This window comes from Hyperolius riggenbachi, chromosome 10, assembly GCF_040937935.1.
Source record: "Hyperolius riggenbachi isolate aHypRig1 chromosome 10, aHypRig1.pri, whole genome shotgun sequence".
Classification (NCBI taxonomy): domain Eukaryota; kingdom Metazoa; phylum Chordata; class Amphibia; order Anura; family Hyperoliidae; genus Hyperolius; species Hyperolius riggenbachi.
The window spans coordinates 91,687,527-91,707,492 of record NC_090655.1 but is presented as its reverse complement, the minus strand read 5'-3'; the positions used below and the strand labels follow the sequence as shown (position 1 = coordinate 91,707,492).

The following is a 19,966-nucleotide window of genomic DNA, read 5'->3' as shown; positions in this document are numbered from 1 at the left end:
CGCCAGGGAGGGAGTTAGTGACAGATGCGGCTCTCCTGTATCATCCTGCTTGTCATTACGGGCTCCTCATCCTGCGTTGGGTCCACACAAATCTCCCCACGTGTAGCGCTCTGCCAAACTTCCCTCCGTCTGTGCTGCTGTCTCAGGGAGGCATCCTCAAAATTTTGCATCAGGCGGCAGATGGTCTAAAACCAGCCCTGGCTGTACATTGTCACATGTACTATGCCCATCTGTCCAAAACAAGCATACAGGAAGACACCCTCTTCCTCTCCTCCCACGTTGTGTCTGAAAACTCCTCTCCCCAATTAGACAAAGTATGGACCTTCCGAAACAGTGATCAATAATATGTATAGTAATCTCGAAGGCCTTAATTTTTAACAGATTTTTTGTTAAATAATGTTAATCAATCTTACATCTAACCTCTTAAGAGTGTCAAGTAGTTTATCACTGCCTTTAAAAACACTTTTTGCAGCTTGGGTGTTTTGGCCAATTGGCTAATATGAAAAACTGATTGTTTGTAAGATTTCCCATTGGTATTGCAAAAACCCTGGTTTATCCCCACTCCAGGTTTTTTATGTTTAATGAAGGTTATTAGGGGACAATGCCATTACACGTACAACTTTTTTTGTTTTGTTTTTTATGCAGCTGTTCAATAAAAATTCCCCTTGGGAAAACCAGCCACATGAACATGAGACCTGTGCACAAAGCATACAGCTGTCACTAGATTAGGAGTTTCTCCCTCTGTTTTATCACCTGACCCCACCCACCCTCACTTCTTCTCCCTTTCTGTAGTAGGAGGTGCACAGAGTCAAATCTTTATTCACAGGGAAAAGGTTGTATGTAGAGATGGCCCGAGCCTCTGATATTTTCGGTTCGCGAACTTCTGCAAAAAGTTTGGTTTGCAGGAACTTTTGCGAACCGCAATAGACTTCAATGGGGAGGCAAACTTTGAAAACTAGAAACATTTATGCTGGCCACAAAAGTGATGGAAAAGATATTTCAAGGTTTCTAACACCTGAGTTTTTTTCAGTGACTACAAGAGGGAAAACATTTTTTTCAAAAAGACCTTATAGCTTTTGAGAAAATTGATTTTAAAGATCTCCTTCTGACCATGGGAAAATTAAATGCCTGCCGAATTTAGCGGTTAATAGCAAAGCCCCTTTAAAAGCTAGAAACACCAAAATTGCTGGGAATGTTAAGTAGAACAGTAGGAACAAGAGGGAAAATTTTGTTTCAAAAAGACCTTATAGTTTTTGAGAAAATCAATTTTAAAGTTTCAAAGAAAAAAGAGTCGATACATTAAAAAAAGAACCGATTCATTAAAAAGAACTGGATGATTCATGAACCGTTAGTATACCTTAGAATGCATCCTGAGCAGGACCTATAGCTGCCGTCTCCTACTGTCTCTCCCCACCTGCCTTAACCTGTCACCCTCATCTAGGCTGGCACCCGGTGCACCCATGGGTGCACCAGGTGCCAGGCTGGGTGAGGGTGACAGGTGAGGAGGTGGGGAGAGACAGCAGGACCCGGCAGCTATGCATCCCAAAGGACACATTCTCTGCTATGTGGGGGGCGTTGGAGATCTTCAATCAACTTAATTGAAGATCGCAAGATAAGAGGATACTGTATTTGTTGGATCGTTTACCGAGGATATTGGCATGGGAATTGTTTTTTAAAGGTACAGGTAAGTATTTATGGTTAATTTAGAATAATAAAACACTTTTCTCGTGATTGTTTTTATTTCATTTAACCCTTTGTGGAAATGGGTAAGGGGTACTTCGTACCCCTATACTCATTTCTCCTGGGGACTCCCAGATGCCACCATGAACCCCTCCAGGGAGTCGTCGCCCCCACTTCCTCCTGGGGCACCGGAGGTGGGGAAGAGCCCCTTGTCCATGGATTGGACAAGGGCTCCAGGGGGGGGAGGGGAAGGCTTGGCCCCCCGGAGCCCCCCCATACCATGGACCATGCGGGCTGGTATAGCTCAGGGTGCGAAGCCCCAGTTGGCCGGGGCTCCGCATTCTGGCTATCCCAGCCTGCATGGGGACAAGGGGTTACAGAGGCTCAGGAGGGGGGACCCCACGCCATTTTTTTTCAGATTTCCCACACTCAGCACATAAAAATAATAAAAAACAAAACATTTTTTTAAAGGACTTCTGAGGCCACAAATGTGAAATAAGTGAAATACCTTTTCATAATCCAGATCCATGGAGGATGCCATCCGCTCCCTCCCGTTCATTCCACCATGGCTCCTGCAGTAATACTGGCCCCGGTCAGGTCCCGACCCCTCCGAACGGGTCGGGTTCTCATTCCCCCCTCAATATGGCCACCACAGATTGCCGCGGCTACGCAGTCCGCATAGATGCAATTGCGGCTGGGCAGCTCTTGGGCCTCCTCCCGCCGCATCATCAATATGCGTGCATACATCGGACGCATCGGGAGGAGGTCCTAGAGCTGCGCAGCCGCAATGCCGTTGAACGGGAGGGCGCGGATGGCGTCCTCCATGGATCTGGATTATGAAAAGGTATTTAACTTTTTCCCATTTGTGGCCTCGGAAGTCCTTTAAATATTGTTTCCTGCTATCTTTTTTAACATATCTTGCAAATTTGGTGTTGCTAGGATGTAAGGGGCCTTTGCTATTAACTGCTAAAGTCGGCGGGTAATAACCAACAAGAGTTATAGGGGTGCAAAAGTGCTGAATTCTGCTATTAGCTTTTATTGGCCTCCCTATTTCACTTTCAAAAATCCCAAATCTTTTCAAAGGATGATGGCACAGCAGTGGCACATTTTCTAGCATTGTAGGGACTCTTAGGGGGATCATGACTGGTGAGTTTCGGGCCCCTAGGCCAAAGAGGTCATAGCCTAGGGTCACAAAAACCTGTTCATTTTGGCAATGTTAATGGTGGCGATTCTGACGAACATAAATCACAGCCATGGCCGTTAGCAAACTCTGAATCTCACGACATGTCTCATGCAGGTAGAAGGCATATTGTTGCACTTGCACTCAAATGTTGGGTTCCCTACATCTCTGCAAACCAGAGTTACGGGGGTGCAAAAGTGCTAAATTCCCTCATAGGCTTCCATTGGGCCTCCTATTTCACTTTCCAAAATCTCACATTTTTTCAAAGGGCGATGGCTCAGCAGTGGCACATTTTCTAGCATTGTAGGGACTCTTAGGGGGATCATGACTGGTGAGTTTCTGGCCCCTAGGCCAAAGAGGTCATAGCCTAGGGTCACAAAAACCTATTCATTTTGGCAACGTCAGAATCGCCACGATCCTGACAAACATAAATAGCAGCCATGGCCGTTAGCAAAGTCTGAATCTCACGAATTAATTATGAAAATGTCACCTAAGAATTGCTAGGCTTAGGAAAAAGGGAGTAGTGTGTAATAATACTCATATATGCTATGAATAAACATTTTATATAAACATTATTTAACAAATATTTTTTTCAGAAGTGATGTACTGTATTCATTTATAATATCAAATATCAGTTTCAGAATTTAGAAGCCATGTCTGGATGATTGTTGCATTTGGAGGTCTTGCAATAGTGGGAATTGTTAGTAAGTATATACTGAATATATTCATATTATCTCTATCTATCTATCTATCTATCTATCTATCTATCTATCTATCTATCTATATAATATTATAAATGCAAAAGATTGGATGTTTGTTACTCAATCACAAAACAATAGCTGAACGGGTTTGAATGAAATTTGGCAGACACATAGTACATTACCTGGAATAACACATAGGATACTTTTTATACCCATAACCAAAAAGTGGGCCACAATTGTGGTACAGTTGGTCATTGGGTGAAAGGTTCAAATTTAGAAAAGGGGGTGGAGCCAAAACAGACAATCAGATTTGTTTTGAGACACTGAAGCGAAAACAAAAATTATGATATAATGAATTTGTTGCATAGTACAGATAATTACTAGAACATTAGAAGCAAATAAAACAAAAGAAAAAACAGGGTACCGAGAGCCCAATAGTGCAATATAGTTTTAACAGAGAAAATCTGTCTAGATAGTTCATGCAGAATTATACTCACAAAAAAGGGTCACCAGCAGGCAACCACTTGAAAGGCAGGTGGGGAGAATTGGTACCCGACCCCACTCGGGTATAAAAGTCGCTCTCTGTAGACAGGAGAAAAAAGGGGGCGTACCCCTCCACCAAGGGTGGATAAGTAATATGTATCAAACGCAGATAGAACAGAGGCGCCAAAAAGAGTAAAAACACTATTATTTAAAAACAGTAAAAAGAGGGAAGGTAAGGAGGACTTACCTCCCTCAAGCTGTATCCAATCCAAGTATTGAATGAGCGCTCATTCAATACTTGGATTGGATACAGCTTTTTTGAACTCCTGTATAGCCTGAGGAAGCGGTGCTGTGGCCCGCGAAATGCGTTGCATCTTTAGGCGTTACACTGTTTAATAAATGCATTCTACTCTACCTCAGAGTTTTGTTGTCCACTGCTAGAGGGAGGTAAGTCCACCTTACCTTCCCTCTTTTTACTGTTTTTAAATAATAGTGTTTTTACTCTTTTTGGCGCCTCTGTTCTATCTGCGTTTGATACATATTAGAAGCAAATAAAATATTCTCATATTTGTATTTTCAGTTATATCATTTTGTTTTTTATAACATTGCATCATTCTCTAATATTTGCAGTTTACACACTACTCAGCATTGTAAATGATTTTACAGAGCAGCCTACTGAACTTTTGAACTGTCCTCTGGGGAAGAAAAAACATTACAGTGCCAGACAGTTGAGATAACAAACTTCAGAAAACAGCTCTCTGCAACTTTCAAAGTTGTAGAACTCGATGGCTTTTTTGCATAGATAATAACTGGAGTTTCTTAACTCTTCCTGTACTGAAAACAATATTAGACTCATATATCTACTGCTAATGTTTTATTTCTTAGCTGTACTACACATACCAATTATTATTAGAGATGGCCCGAACCTCCGATTTTTGGTTCGCAAACTTCCACAAAAGGTTCGGTTCGCGCAAACTTTCGCGAACCGCAATAGACTTCAATGGGGATGCAAACTTTGAAAATTAGAAACATTTATGCTGGCCACAAAAGTGATGGAAAAGATGTTTCAAGGGGTCTAACACCTGGAGGGGGACATGGATGAGTGGGATAGACGCCAAAAATCCCAGGGAAAAATCTGGATTTGACGCAAAGCAGCGTTTTAAGGGCAGAAATCACATTGAATGCTAAATTGAAGGCGTAAAGTACTTTCAAACATCTTGCATGTGTATACATCAATCAGGGAGTGTAATTAGAGGACTGCTTCACACTGACACACCAAACTCACTGTGTAACGCACCGCAAACAGCCGTTTGCGTAGTGACGGCCAGACTGGACTGGTGCGCACCAATGCGAGAGTGCAGGCCGTGGCGGTGTTCAAGCCCATATGGTCGCCGGGCTGTGGTAGCTCAATGATAGAACAACAGTGACTGTCCAGCTGATCACATTTGGTCTGTCCACAATGAAGCAACAACCTTATTATCTTCTTGTATGTAGGTAGGCATAGGTAGGTGCCCCAGTATAGGTAGCTAGGCATAGGTAGGTGTCCCAGTATAGGTAGATAGGCATAGGTAGGTGCCCCAGTAGTTAGCTAGGCATAGGTAGGAGTCCCAGTATAGGTAGGTAGGCATAGGTAGGCGCCCAGTAGTTAGCTAGGTATAGGTAGGAGTCCCAGCATAGGTAGGTGTCCCAGTATAAGTAGATAGGCATAGGTAGGAGTCCCAGCATAGGTAGGAGTCCCAGTATAGGTAGGTAGGCATAGGTAGAAGTCCCAGTATAGGTAGGTAGGCATAGGTAGGAGTCCCAGTATAGGTAGGTAGACATAGGTAGGTGTCCCAGTATAGGTAGATAGGCATAGGTAGGTGTCCCAGTATAGGTAGACAGGCATAGGTAGGTGCCTCAGGAGTTAGCTAGGCATAGGTAGGAGTCCCAGTATAGGTAGGTAGGCATAGGTAGGTGTCCCAGTATAGGTAGGTAGGCATAGGTAGGAGTCCCAGTAGTTAGCTAGGCATAGGTAGGAGTCCCATTATAGGTAGGTAGGCATAGGTAGGTGCTCTAGTATAGGTAGGTGTCCCCGTATAGGTAAATAGGTGCCCCAGTAGTTAGGTAGGCATAGGTAGGTGTCCCAGTATAGATAGTTAGGCAGGGCCTGGCTGGCACAGTAATAGCAATTACCACGGTCCAGCTGCAACAGATAGGGCTGTATAATGCAGTGTCAGTGGGCAAAAAAAAAAACACACATCAGGAGAACATTAGCTCTCAAAAGAGTTGTTGAGGGGTGCTATTTTAGCAATAGCAATCAGCCAGGAGCAAGCTAACAAGCCTACATGAGTCTAACTAATCTTTCCCTATGAGAGTCTGCCAGCAGCTGTCCCTTCACTAATTACTGCAGGTACACAAGTGAGTGTAATAGCCAGCGCTGCCTGCCTTTTATAAGAGGGGGAGTGGCTCCAGGACAGAGTGTAGCCTAATTGGCTACAATGTGCCTGCTGACTGTGATGTAGAGGGTTAAAGTTGACCCTAATGGCACACTATGGGGGCGAACCGAACTTCTGCAAAAGTTCGCCTTCGCTGGCGAACGCGAACCACCAAAAGTTCGCCTGGAACCGTTGGGCCATCTCTAATCATTATATCATAATTTTTTTTTTTCGCTTTAGTGTCTCTTTAATTTCAATGCAAATTATAGATGCCAAAGACCGCAAAGCTCACAAACTTGGTCACTTAGTAATTGAGTAATTATGTGTTAAGGTTAGAAAAAGTGGACGCAGCCAACACCAGCCAAATATATACCCGGGCAATGTTGGGTCATCAGTGGGCAGAGACAAATACAAATTTCACTGAGAAAATGCAAACTGCAGCCATTCTTACACTATTTATGGTAGGGGTCTCAAACTTTGCACAGTTGGTTACTAGGTGACTGGGATTAATATTCAGAAAAGTGGGTGAAACCTACAAAAGCCAATCAAAATTCACTGATACCAGGCTGAAATAATCACTCACCTAAACTTTCTCTGCAAATTTGGTTGTTACTTACAATGGTGTTTTGTAAAGCTACATACACATGAGGCACGGATGTCTGCAGTTGCATGGAGACAAGCAACAGTTGAAAGTCTCCAGCAACGACAGTTGTATACAAGCAACGATTGTATACACGCGGCAACAACCTGTCTGCAACATAGCGGAAACTGTTGCTCAGCAACTTCTGTCGCAGGTTCAATGAACTGTCGGACTCACAAGAGTTGCTAGAGACTAGCATACACACGGCCGCACTGACTTGAGACTAGGGACGGTTGCTGCAACAGCTGTTGCCGGGGATTGAACAAGTCAATTGCCTGGAGACAGCTCTGATTAGCAACAGTTGCTTGCGCGCGCCTCATACACATGGAGGACCTGTTGCCGCAACATGCGCGCGCCATGTGTTTCCAGCAATAGTTGTAGCCCGTGTGTATGGGCCTAAAAGGCCCATACACACGGGCTACAACTGTTGCTGGAAACACATGGCGCGCGCATGTTGCGGCAACAGGTCCTCCATGTGTATGAGGCGCGCGCAAGGAACTGTTGCTAATCAGAGCTGTCCCCAGGCGATTGACTTGTCCAATCGACGGCAACAGCTGTTGCAGCAACCGTCCCTAGTCTCAAGTCGGTGCAGTCGTGTGTATGCTAGTCTCTAGCAACTCTTGTGAGTCCGACAGTTCATTGAACCTGCGACAGAAGTTGCTGAGCAGCAGTTTCCGCTATGTTGCAGACAGGTTGTTGCCGCGTGTATACAATCGTTGCTTGTATACAACTGTCGTTGCTGGAGACTTTCAACTGTTGCTTGTCTCCATGCAACTGCAGACATCCGTGCCTTGTGTGTATGTAGTTTTTCAGGCGTGTGAACTATATGTGACCTTCTCTGCAAACCACAGTTCATTGATTTATTGTTCACCTATGATGACAATAAGATTTTCAGCACCGTGTTGGCAAAAATTGTAGACGCTTGTGGCATGCAAAGGATTACAGTATTTAGCGAAGTTGTAAACATGGGTTACATGTTAGTGGGACGTACAAATCAGGAAATGACAAGCAGACCAGCATCTGAGTACATGCTGCTTTGCTCTACTGTACCTATATAGTCATTACTACTGACTGAGAAGGGGTGAAAGACCAGGGACCCCATGTGGCGAAAAAAATAACCAGAGAAAATCCAAGATCACTAGGTTTCCCAGCAAACCTGGTGTCAAAAGACAGAAAAGACTCATAAAGATGTAGGATCACTTCCTGTTTCATTCGAAAGGAATGGGACATTTATCTTTTTTCAGCTCGTAGCTTGAGACATAATTATTTGTGGCCTCAGGCTCGATACAGAACACTAGATTGCTGACATTAGGGACCTAATGAAACATCCTCTTGCTTTGAATTATAAGCCCTCGAAAAGACTTAAAGCGGATCTGAAGACATTAAAAAAAAAAGTTGCACTTACCTGGGGCTTCTGCCAGCCCCCTGCAGCCGACCTGTGCCCATGCTGTTTCCAAATGATCTTCCGTTCCCCCACTGCGGCTATTTTTTCTGCACAACGACCGCGCAGGCGCAGTGGACGTGACTTCCAGAAGCAAAATTGAGCCGCGGCGGGGGAACAGAGGATCGTTTGGTAACTTCGCAGACACAGGTCGGCTGCAGGAGGCTGGTAGAAGCTCAAGGTAAGTGAAACTTTTCTTTTTTTCTTTATGTTTTCAGTTCCTCTTTAATTTACAGTGGGTTGCAAAAGTATTCTGCCCCCTTGAGGTTTTCCACATTTTGTCACATTACTGCCACAAATATGAATCAATTGTATTGGAATTCCACGTGAAAGACCAATACAAAGTGGTGTACACGTGAGAAGTGGAACGAAAATCATACATCATTCCAACCATTTTTTACAAATAAATAACTGCAAAGTGGGGTGTGCGTAATTATTCGGCCCCCTGAGTCAATACTTTGTAGAACCACCTTTTGCTGCAATTACAGTTGCCAGTCTTTTAGGGTATGTGTCTACCAGCTTTGCACATCTAGAGACTGAAATCCTTGCCCATTCTTCGTTGCAAAACAGCTCCAGCTCAGTCAGATTAGATGGACAGCGTTTGTGAACAGCAGTTTTCAGATCTTGCCACAGATTCTCGATGGATTTAGATCTGGACTTTGACTGGGCCATTCTAACACATAGATATGTGTTAGAATGGCCCAGAACCATTCCATTGTTCCCCTGGCTTTCTGTTTAGGGTCATTGTCCTGCTGGAAGGTGAACCTCCGCCCCAGTCTCAAGTCTTTTGCAGTCTCCAAGAGGTTTTCTTCCAAGTTTGCCCTGTATTTGGCTCCATCCATCTTCCCATCAACTCTGAATAGCTTCCCTGTCCCTGCTGAAGAGATGCACCCCCCAAGCATGATGCTGCCACCACCATATTTGACAGTGGGGATGGTGTGTTCAGAGTGATGTGCAGTGTTAGTTTTCTGCCACACATAGCGTTTTGCGTTTTGGCCAAAAAGTTCAATTTTGGTCTCATCTGACCAGAGCACCTTCTTCCACATGGTTGCTGTGTCCCCCACATGGGTTGTGGCAAACTGCAAACGGGACTTCTTATGCTTTCTGTTAACAATGCCTTTCTTCTTGCCACTCTTCCATAAAGGCCAACTTCATACAGTGCACGACTAATAGTTGTCCTATGGGCAGAGTCTCCCACCTGAGCTGTAGATCTCTGCAGCTCGTCCAGAGTCACCATGGGCCTCTTGACTGCATTTCTGATCAGCGCTCTCCTTGTTCGGCCTGTGAGTTTAGGTGGATGGCCTTGTCTTGGTAGGTTTACAGTTGTGCCATACTCCTTCCATTTCTAATTGATCGCTTTAACAGTGCTCCGTGGGATGTTCAAGGCTTTGGAAATTTTCTTGTAGCCTAAGCCTGCTTTAAATCTCTCAATAACTTGATCCCTGACCTGCCTTGTGTGTTCTTTGGACTTCACTGTGTTGTTGCTCCCAATATTCTCGTAGGCAACCTCTGAGGCGCTCACAGAGCTGCTGTATTTGTACTGACATTAGATTACACACAGGTGCACTCTATTTAGTCATTAGCACTCATCAGGCAATGTCTATAGGCAACTGACTGCACTCAGATCAAAGGGGGCCGAACAATTATGCACACACCACTTTGCAGTTATTTATTTGTAAAAAATGTTTGGAATCATGTATGATTTTCGTTCCACTTCTCACGTGTACACCACTTTGTGTTGGTCTTTCATGTGGAATTCCAATAAAATTGATTCATGTTTGTGGCAGTAATGTGACAAAATGTTGAAAATTTCAAGGGGGCCGAATACTTTTGCAACCCACTGTATGTTGGGTTGGAGCAGCTTCTATATCCCTACAGTTGAAATAAAAATAAACCAGCAACTTGGCAGGGTCTCTTAAAAAAGCTTTTGCTGACAAGAAGGTGTGTGGTGTCACATGCCAGAACTGTAACAGATAGAAGAAACCTGTTGGTAAAGGAATTCGTTCTCTTTAAAGCAGAACCCAGCAGTGCCGGATTTGTAATTTTACCTCCCAAGGCCACTATCCCCAGCCTCCCCGTGACAAACCGCAAACCCCCTACCACACACACTTTTATTGGTCCTAGTTATGAATGCATTTAAAGATGCTTATTAATGAGGCAATTTTACTGAATGATCAACCTTCCGATTGATTGGATTGGATAGTGTTGATGGTGCCAATTGACTACAAAATGACCAATTTGTCACGTTTGCTGCCCCTTCATCTCCTGAGTCCCAGACACTTGCCCGACTGCTGCAGTTCACATGTTTTGCAGTTGACTGCATGAGTGTGCCGGTCCGAAGTCTGCCCCTTGCTTCCTGGTGAACTAGGCCATGGCTGTTGTGGCCTTGCCTGAAATCTGGCCATGGAACCCAGCACATAGTTTATGTGCCATATCCCTCAAAGTACCCCATTGGATCACTTTCTTTGTCCTACCTGTTAATAACACACAATTCATCTTAAGAACTGCCTGGGCTTTAATTTGTGAGAAGATATTATTCTACCTTGAGGGTTAACATTGCCTTATATCTACTTATCCTTGCCAGAGAATGAGGAAGCAGTCCTTAAATGGGGCATCCAAACTAACTCATCTCCACACCTTTGTGGCTTCTGCAAGTTAACTGGGCAGCACGGTGGTGTAGTGGTTAGCACTCTCGCCTTGCAGCGCTGGGTCCCCGGTTCAAATCCCAGCCAGGGCACCATCTGCAAGGAGTTTGTATGTTCTCCCGGTGTCTGCGTGGGTTTCCTCTGGGTACTCCGGCTTCCTCCCACATCCCAAAAACATACAGATAAGTTAGTTGGCTCATCCCTAAATTGGCCCTAGACTACAGTACTTACACTACATAATACAAAACATAGCCATATGATCATAGTAGGGATTAGATTGTGAGCTCCTTTGAGGGACAGTTAGTGACAAGACAATATATATATACACTGTACAGCGCTGCGTAATATGTCGGCGCTATATAAATACTTAATAATAATAATAATAATATGCTATCTGTGTGAATCAAAGAACCAACAAGCATATAAAATAGGTAAAAACAGTTAGGTAATGGTGGACTCACCTCACCAAAAAAGAACCACTGTCAATGGTTTTCATCTGTACATTATTTGGAAGAATAATGTCTGCTTTAAGGATAACAGAGATGTGGTGCCTGTGGTATTTTACAGAGAAATCAGTTAATTTTGGGCCAGGTAACAGGACAGCAGAAATCAAGGAGTGCCCGCTTTCTCTGCCTGGAGTTAGGCTTGGTTCCCGCTTGTTTAGAAAACGTACCTGTTCAATAAATTCTCTGCACCTCTAGGAAAATCAGGAAGTGGATCTTATTGTTAAAAATAGGGTCCGCTTCCACTTGTGCAATAAAAAAAAAATTAAAAAAAAAGAAGAAAAAGAAAGAAATCCATTTTCTGCATTGCAGCAAACAGAATACAAAGTCCCAAAATGCCCCATTTTCCCAGACGAATGGATATGTTTCCCATTCCCACCTATGGTGCAACCCCGCCCCCTGACGCAAAATCGACAAACAGACATAGGGGAGCAGACACTGAACTGGTCCGCTCCGCTCTGTGCCGAATGGTCCTTCAGAACAGGAGCACAAGTGTGAACCGAGCATTACAGTTAAAAGCATTTACTAGCCTGTCATAATTTCACGCCTGTTATTCTAAATTCTGCATTCTCTGTTTAGTGGGCTTACTGCATTGGAAGGAAAAAAGAAGAAAGAAGGTGAGTCTATTTTGTACTTCTATATTATCGCTCATTTAGGTCTGTTGTCTAAGTGTGTAGGATTACTCAGTTTAGTTGGCAGCAAATAACAGCTACCGATATATAGAGTTGGGCCGAACGGTTCGCCTGCGAACGGTTCCATGCGAACTTCCGTGGTTCGCGTCCCGCAGGCGAACCTTTGCGGAAGTTCGGTTCGCCCCATAATGCACCATGGAGGGTCAACTTTGACCCTCTACATCACAGTCAGCAGGCACAGTGTAGCCAATTAGGCTACACTAGCCCCTGGAGCCACTCCCCCCTACTAAAAGGCAGGCAGCGGCGACCATTACGGTCACTCGTGTGCCTGCATTAGTGAGAGTAGGGCGAGCTGCTGCACACTCTCTCTCATAGGGAAAGATTAGTTAGGCTTAGCTTGTCCCTGGCTGCATACCTGTTCTGTGAACCCACCACTGCATACCTGTTCTGTGAACCCACCACTGCATACCTGTTCTGTGAACCCACCACTGCATACCTGTACTGTGAACCCACCACTGCATACCTGTTCGGTGAACCCACCACTGCATACCTGTTCAGTGAACCCACCACTGCATACCTGTTCAGTGAACCCGCCACTGCATACCTGTTCTGTGAACCCACCACTGCGTACCTGTTCTGTGAACCCACCACTGCATACCTGTTCTGTAAACCCACCACTGCATACCTGTACTGTGAACCCACCACTGCATACCTGTTCAGTGAACCCACCACTGCATACCTGTTCTGTGAACCCACCACTGCATACCTGTTCTGTGAACCCACCACTGCATACCTGTTCAGTGAACCCGCCACTGCATACCTGTTCTGTGAACCCACCACTGCATACCTGTTCTGTGAACCCACCACTGCATACCTGTACTGTGAACCCACCACTGCATACCTGTACTGTGAACCCACCACTGCATACCTGTACTGCGAACCCACCACTGCATACCTGTTCTGTGAACCCACCACTGCATACCTGTACTGTGAACCCACCACTGCATACCTGTTCAGTGAACCCGCCACTGCATACCTGTTCTGTGAACCCACCACTGCATACCTGTACTGTGAACCCACCACTGCATACCTGTTCAGTGAACTCACCACTGCATACCTGTTCAGTGAACCCACCACTGCATACCTGTTCTGTGAACCCACCACTGCATACCTGTTCTGTGAACCCACCACTGCATACCTGTTCTGTGAACCCACCACTGCATACCTGTTCAGTGAACCCGCCACTGCATACCTGTTCTGTGAACCCACCACTGCATACCTGTTCTGTGAACCCACCACTGCATACCTGTACTGTGAACCCACCACTGCATACCTGTACTGTGAACCCACCACTGCATACCTGTTCTGTGAAACCACCACTGCATACCTGTACTGTGAACCCACCACTGCATACCTGTTCTGTGAACCCACCACTGCATACCTGTTCAGTGAACCTGCCACTGCATACCTGTACTGTTCAGTGAACCCGCCACTGCATACCTGTTCTGTTCAGTGAACCCGCCACTGTATACCTGTTCTGTTCAGTGAACCCGCCACTGCATACTTGTTCTGTTCAGTGAACCCGCCACTGTATACCTGTTCTGTTCAGTGAACCCGCCACTGCATACCTGTTCTGTTCAGTGAACCCGCCACTGCATACCTGTTCTGTTCAGTGAACCCGCCACTGCATACCTGTTCTGTTCAGTGAACCCGCCACTGCATACCTGTTCTGTTCAGTGAACCCGCCACTGCATACCTGTTCTTTTCAGTGAACAGTTTGGTGTGTCAGTGTGAAGCAGTACCTTTTACAATTACACTACCTGATTGATGTATACACATGCAAGATGTTTTAAAGCACTTTAGGCCTGTCATTTAGCATTCAATATGATTTCTGCCCTTAAAACGCTGCTTTGCGTCAAATCCAGATTTTTCCTGGGGACTTTTGGCGTGTATCCCACTCCGCCATGCCCCCCTCCAGGTGTTAGACCCCTTGAAACATCTTTTCCATCACTTTTGTGGCCAGCATAATTTTTTTTTTCAAAGTTCGCATCCCCATTGAAGTCTATTGCGGTTCGCGAACTTAAACGCGAACCGAACCTTCCGCGGAAGTTCGCGAACCCGGTTTGCGAACCTAAAATCGGAGGTTCGGTCCAACTCTACTGATATACAGTACATCGGCATTCATTACAGTAGTAGTAGGAGTCACACACCTGTAAGGAATTACTGTAAGGAATTACTCTTCCAGAATGAGGAATGTGGATGAGACCATTAAAGGACCTGCAAGGTGAGGCATTAAAACTATCTTTACTTACCTTTGGCTTCTTCCAGCCTCTACAAGTCACTGCACAGGAGCAGTACGCTCGAGATGACGCGATCGCGAGTGGCAGGGACACATGCCCGCGTGTACGGAGAAGACTTGACCTGTCCTGGGGTCACCGATTTTCACAGGCTGGAACGTGGGAGGGCCAGAGTTGCAGTGAGAGACAGAATGACTTGTGGGGGCTGGAAGAAGCCCCAGGTAAGTAAAGATAGTTTTAATGCCTCACCTCGTATGTCCTTTAAGTACATATACAAAGCAGTTAAAGTTAGCACATCTGCAAGAGGTCCAATTACATTTTCTTCTTTGCACATGCCATGGTAAAGCCAGTGATCTGGATTTTGATGATTTGGGGCCATTCTCAAGGACACAGAAGAAAGCAATATTGCTGTTTTCCATGAACTTAAACATGGGGCTCTGCATGGCCTCAGGCCTCTTGCACACTACACAAAATTCAGATTTTTTTTTATATGATCCGATTTTTGATTCCGATTAAAAAAAAGTAGCAGCATACAGTACCTTTTTTAATTGGAATCAAAAATCGGATCATATAAAAAATTGTACTGCTTTATACAGTGTAGAAGGAACTTTTAGGAACATTAGGAACTTTTTGTATGTTTTGTGACGTGTGAGAATTAGCATTTGTGTGAAAGAGGCCTAAGTGTTCAGGGAAAACTGTTAAAATACCTATTTTATTTGAAACAGTTTATCAAAATACTATCATATACAGTAGGTTTCTGTCTCTTTGCTATAAAGTTGTTACTGTTCCTGCACACTATTTGCACACGTTTGCAATTGTCATATTCTTTTATCTCTCCACTATTATTTTAGCATTTGTACTTTGCTTACAGGTATTATTTTGTAAAGTGTTTCCGTGCGTTTCCTTTTGTTAAGTATAATATTGCCAAGCTTTGCTTTCTTTTGTACAGAGCAAGATCCCACAGGGACCTATTAAGGTAACACTTGTTTATATCACTGTTTGCACATTTGTAGAGACAATAGATTATTGTATTGTATTGTAATATGCACTGTTATATCCAGCAGCCAGACTTGCTCTTCCAGCTCCACCGTGCACATAGATTTTTCAGCATTTGGGACCACAATCTATATAAACGAGTCACATGCAGCCATTGCTCTCAGACATGCAGTCAGAACAAGTTCTAAAGTTCAAGATTTGTTTGTAAGGGTGCTGAATAATGTAAAACTACTTTCCTGTACCCTAGACAATCTAATAAGTATGTTTTTTACATTTAATAAGACTAGACTAATGGATTCCAGAAAAGTACTATTTAGGATTAGTACTATAGATACAATTTTTTTTTATCTCATTAGGGATGAGCGTAATTGTCGCTAGCAGTTTTGCAAGATTTCGGTTGAACTTCTGGTCGGATCACCAGAATCTTGTGAAACGGTTTTGCCAAACTGGCATTATAACTCTGACATGAGCCAGCAGGTAGGGATCAGTTAAAAATGGCGCCAGAGCCTACAGTGTAAAAATGGTGCCGCATTAATTTGCATTATAAAACGATATTTATCGTTTTATGAGTTAAAAATGGCGCTGCACTAAAAACAATATTTATCGTTTTATAACTTCCATAAAACTATAAATATCGTTTTGAAATGTAAGTCATAAAACGATAAATATCGTTTTGAAATGTGTTGGATATGGGTTTTGCTCCCTGTGTGTGTGTATGTGTGTGTGTGTGTGTGTGTGTGTGTGTGTGTATGTGTGTGTGTGTGTGAGTGCGTATATGTGTATGTGTGTGTATGCATGTGTATATATATATATATATATATATATATATATATATATATATATATATATATATATATATATATATATATATATATATGTGTGTGTGTGTGTGTGTGTGTGTATGTGTGTGTGTCTATGTGTGGTTGTGTATATGTGTTTGTGTGTATGTGTGTGTATGTGTATAGGGGTGTGTGTATATGTGTGTGTGTTTATGTGTGTGTGTTTATATATGTTTGTGCGTGTATATATGTGTGTGTACAGTGGAGGAAATAATTATTTGACCCCTCACTGATTTTGTAAGTTTGTCCAATGACAAAGAAATGAAAAGTCTCAGAACAGTATCATTTCAATGGTAGGTTTATTTTAACAGTGGCAGATAGCACATCAAAAGGAAATCGAAAAAATAACCTTAAATAAAGGATAGCAACTGATTTGCATTTCATTGAGTGAAATAAGTTTTTGAACCCTCTAACAATAAAAGACTTAATACTTAGTGGAAAAACCCTTGTTTGCAAGCACAGAGGTCAAACGTTTCTTGTAATTGATGACCAAGTTTGCACACATTTTAGGAGGAATGTTGGTCCACTCCTCTTTGCAGATCATCTCTAAATCCCTAAGGTTTTGAGGCCGTCTCTGTGCAACTCTGAGCTTGAGCTCCCTCCATAGGTTTTCTATTGGATTAAGGTCCGGAGACTGACTAGGCCACTCCATGACCTTAATGTGCTTCTTCTTGAGCCACTCCTTTGTTGCCTTTGCTGTATGTTTTGGGTCATTGTCGTGCTGGAACACCCATCCACGACCCATTTTCAGTTTCCTGGCAGAGGGAAGGAGGTTGTCGTTCAGGATTTCACGATACATGGCTCCGTCCATTTTCCCGTTAATGCGATTAAGTTGTCCTGTGCCCTTAGCAGAAAAACACCCCCAAAGCAAAATGTTTCCACCCCCATGCTTGACGGTGGGGACGGTGTTTTGGGCGTCATAGGCAGCATTTTTCTTCCTCCAAACACAGCGAGTTGGGTTAATGCCAAAGAGCTCTATTTTGGTCTCATCAGACCACAGCACCTTCTCCCAGTCACTCACAGAATCATTCAGGTGTTCATTGGCAAACTTCAGACGGGCCTGCACATGTGCCTTCTTGAGCAGGGGGACCTAGCGAGCCCTGCAGGATTTTAATCCATTGCGGTGTAATGTGTTTCCAATGGTTTTCTTGGTGACTGTGGTCCCTGCTAATTTGAGGTCATTCACTAACTCCTCCCGTGTAGTTCTAGGATGCTTTTTCACCTTTCTCAGAACCATTGACACCCCACGAGGTGAGATCTTGCGTGGAGCCCCAGAGCGAGGTCGATTGATGGTCATTTTGTGCTCCTTCCATTTTCGAACAATCGCACCAACAGTTGTCACCTTCTCTCCCAGCTTCTTGCTAATGGTTTTGTAGCCCATTCCAGCCTTTTGCACGTCTACAATTTTGTCTCTGACATCCTTGGACAGCTCTTTGGTCTTTCCCATGTTGGAGAGTTTGGAGTCTGCTTGATTGATTGATTCTGTGGACAGGTGTCTTTTATACAGGTGACTAGTTAAGACAGGTGTCCTTAATGAGGGTGACTAATTGAGTAGAAGTGTCTAACCACTCTGTGGGAGCCAGAACTCTTAATGGTTGGTAGAGGTTCAAAAACTTATTTCACTCAATGAAATGCAAATCAGTTGCTATCTTTTATTTAAGGTTATTTTTTCGATTTTCCTTTTGATGTGCTATCTGCCACTGTTAAAATAAACCTACCATTGAAATGATACTGTTCTGAGACTTTTCATTTCTTTGTCATTGGACAAACTGACAAAATCAGTGAGGGGTCAAATAATTATTTCCTCCACTGTATGTGTGTGTATATGGGTGTGTGTGTGTGTGTATATGCATGTGTGTGTGTGTGTGTGTATATATGTGTGTGTGTGTGTGTGTGTGTTTATTTGTGTGTATATATATATATATATATATATATATATATATATATATATATATATATATATACACATGAATATATACATACATACACACACACACACCTACATAAATACACACACACATATACACACACACAAACACACACATACACACACACAGACACACACATATATACATACACAGACACACAAGCATACACACACAAACACACACACACACACTCACACATATATACACCCGCACATACAGATATATACACACACACTGTATATATACACACACACACACACACACACATATATACACACACACACATATATACACACACACACACATATACACACACATATACACACACACACACATATCCAGGAAACAAACTTTAAACTCTCAAAAACGAAAAATATTGTTTTTCATAAAAACGATAAATATCGTTTTTTTTGTAAAAACGATAAATACCGTTTTTAAGTAAAAACGATAAATACCGTTTTTATAAAAATATCGTGCGTAACCAGGCGCCATTATTTGGCTGGCGCCATTTTTAACTGGACCCCAGCAGGTAAGTTAGGCCCAAATGAGTGCAGGTGTGGTTGTGTCATAAAAATGTCAGCGGGCTGGCTCAGGATCTGCCCCGTATACAGAGGGTTAATAGAAGAGACATCAATTAGCAGTTTGCTGCCATCATCACAAAATGCACTTCATAGTAAAAATTGTCTTCTTTTTTTAACCACTTGCCGACCACATCACGTCATGGGCGTAAGGTCCTTGGGGCATGGTTTGCAGGAGATTGAGGGCGCCAATGCGCGCACATCTCTGCTTGGATATCAGTCTCCCAGCAGAGACTGTTAGACGGCGAAACCGCCATCTGTTTACTAGGTACAGTGCTGCTATCTAAGGCAGAGCTGTACAGGGGACAGCCGTGTCACTCGCCTGTCCCCTCCAGAGGCACAAAAGCGATCCGCTGTGATAGGCTGATGGAGGGAAGGAGGGGGATAAAAATAAAATAAGTACATTTATTTAAAAATAAATAAGAAAAATATTTGTTAAAAAAAATAAAATAAACATTGGGGGAGCGATCAGACCCCCCCCCCCCCCAACAGAAAGCTCTGTTGGTGGGGAGAAAGGGTCGGGGGGGGGATCACTTGTGTGCTGCGTTGTGCGGCCCTGCAGCGAGGCCTTAAAGAGACTCTGTAACAAATTGTTTATCTTTATTTCTTCTATGCTATAAGTTCCTATGCCTTTTCTAATGTGGTCTGGCTTACTGCAGCTTTTCCTAATTGCACAGTAGCTGTGTTATCTCTGTTATATGATCTAATCTTCTCTCTATAGTCGGCACAGTCAGGCTGAGGCAGTCAGACTGGAATGTGCAGGGCTGCTTGTGATTAGCTAGAAGCTGTACACACCCCCTGCAGGCTCTGTGTGACTAACACACTCTGCTTAGCTGAGCCTATTAGAAGCTGGTTAGTTTGTTTGTAAACACTGCCTAAAACTGGCAATTACAAGCCAGGTTTGCAGCAGAGAATGGCAGAAACAGCACAGAGGGGACCAGGAGCACATAATGAATAGAATGGTATGCTTTTTATTGTAAGAATTTCAGAGTACAGATTCTCTTTAAAG

At 43.6% G+C, this 19,966-nt stretch overlaps 1 protein-coding gene across 3 annotated transcripts in view; it reads left to right on the top strand.

Moving 5' to 3' along the window:
- FAS (Fas cell surface death receptor) overlaps positions 1-19,966 on the top strand; it is a 73,574-nt gene that overhangs the window by 31,303 nt on the left and 22,305 nt on the right. For all 3 annotated transcript variants that reach the window (XM_068255054.1, XM_068255056.1, XM_068255055.1), the window contains 3 exons: positions 3,496-3,564; positions 12,267-12,304; positions 15,566-15,592. In XM_068255054.1, coding sequence (XP_068111155.1) covers positions 3,496-3,564; positions 12,267-12,304; positions 15,566-15,592 — 134 coding nt within the window. The remainder of the gene's footprint in view (positions 1-3,495; positions 3,565-12,266; positions 12,305-15,565; positions 15,593-19,966) is intronic.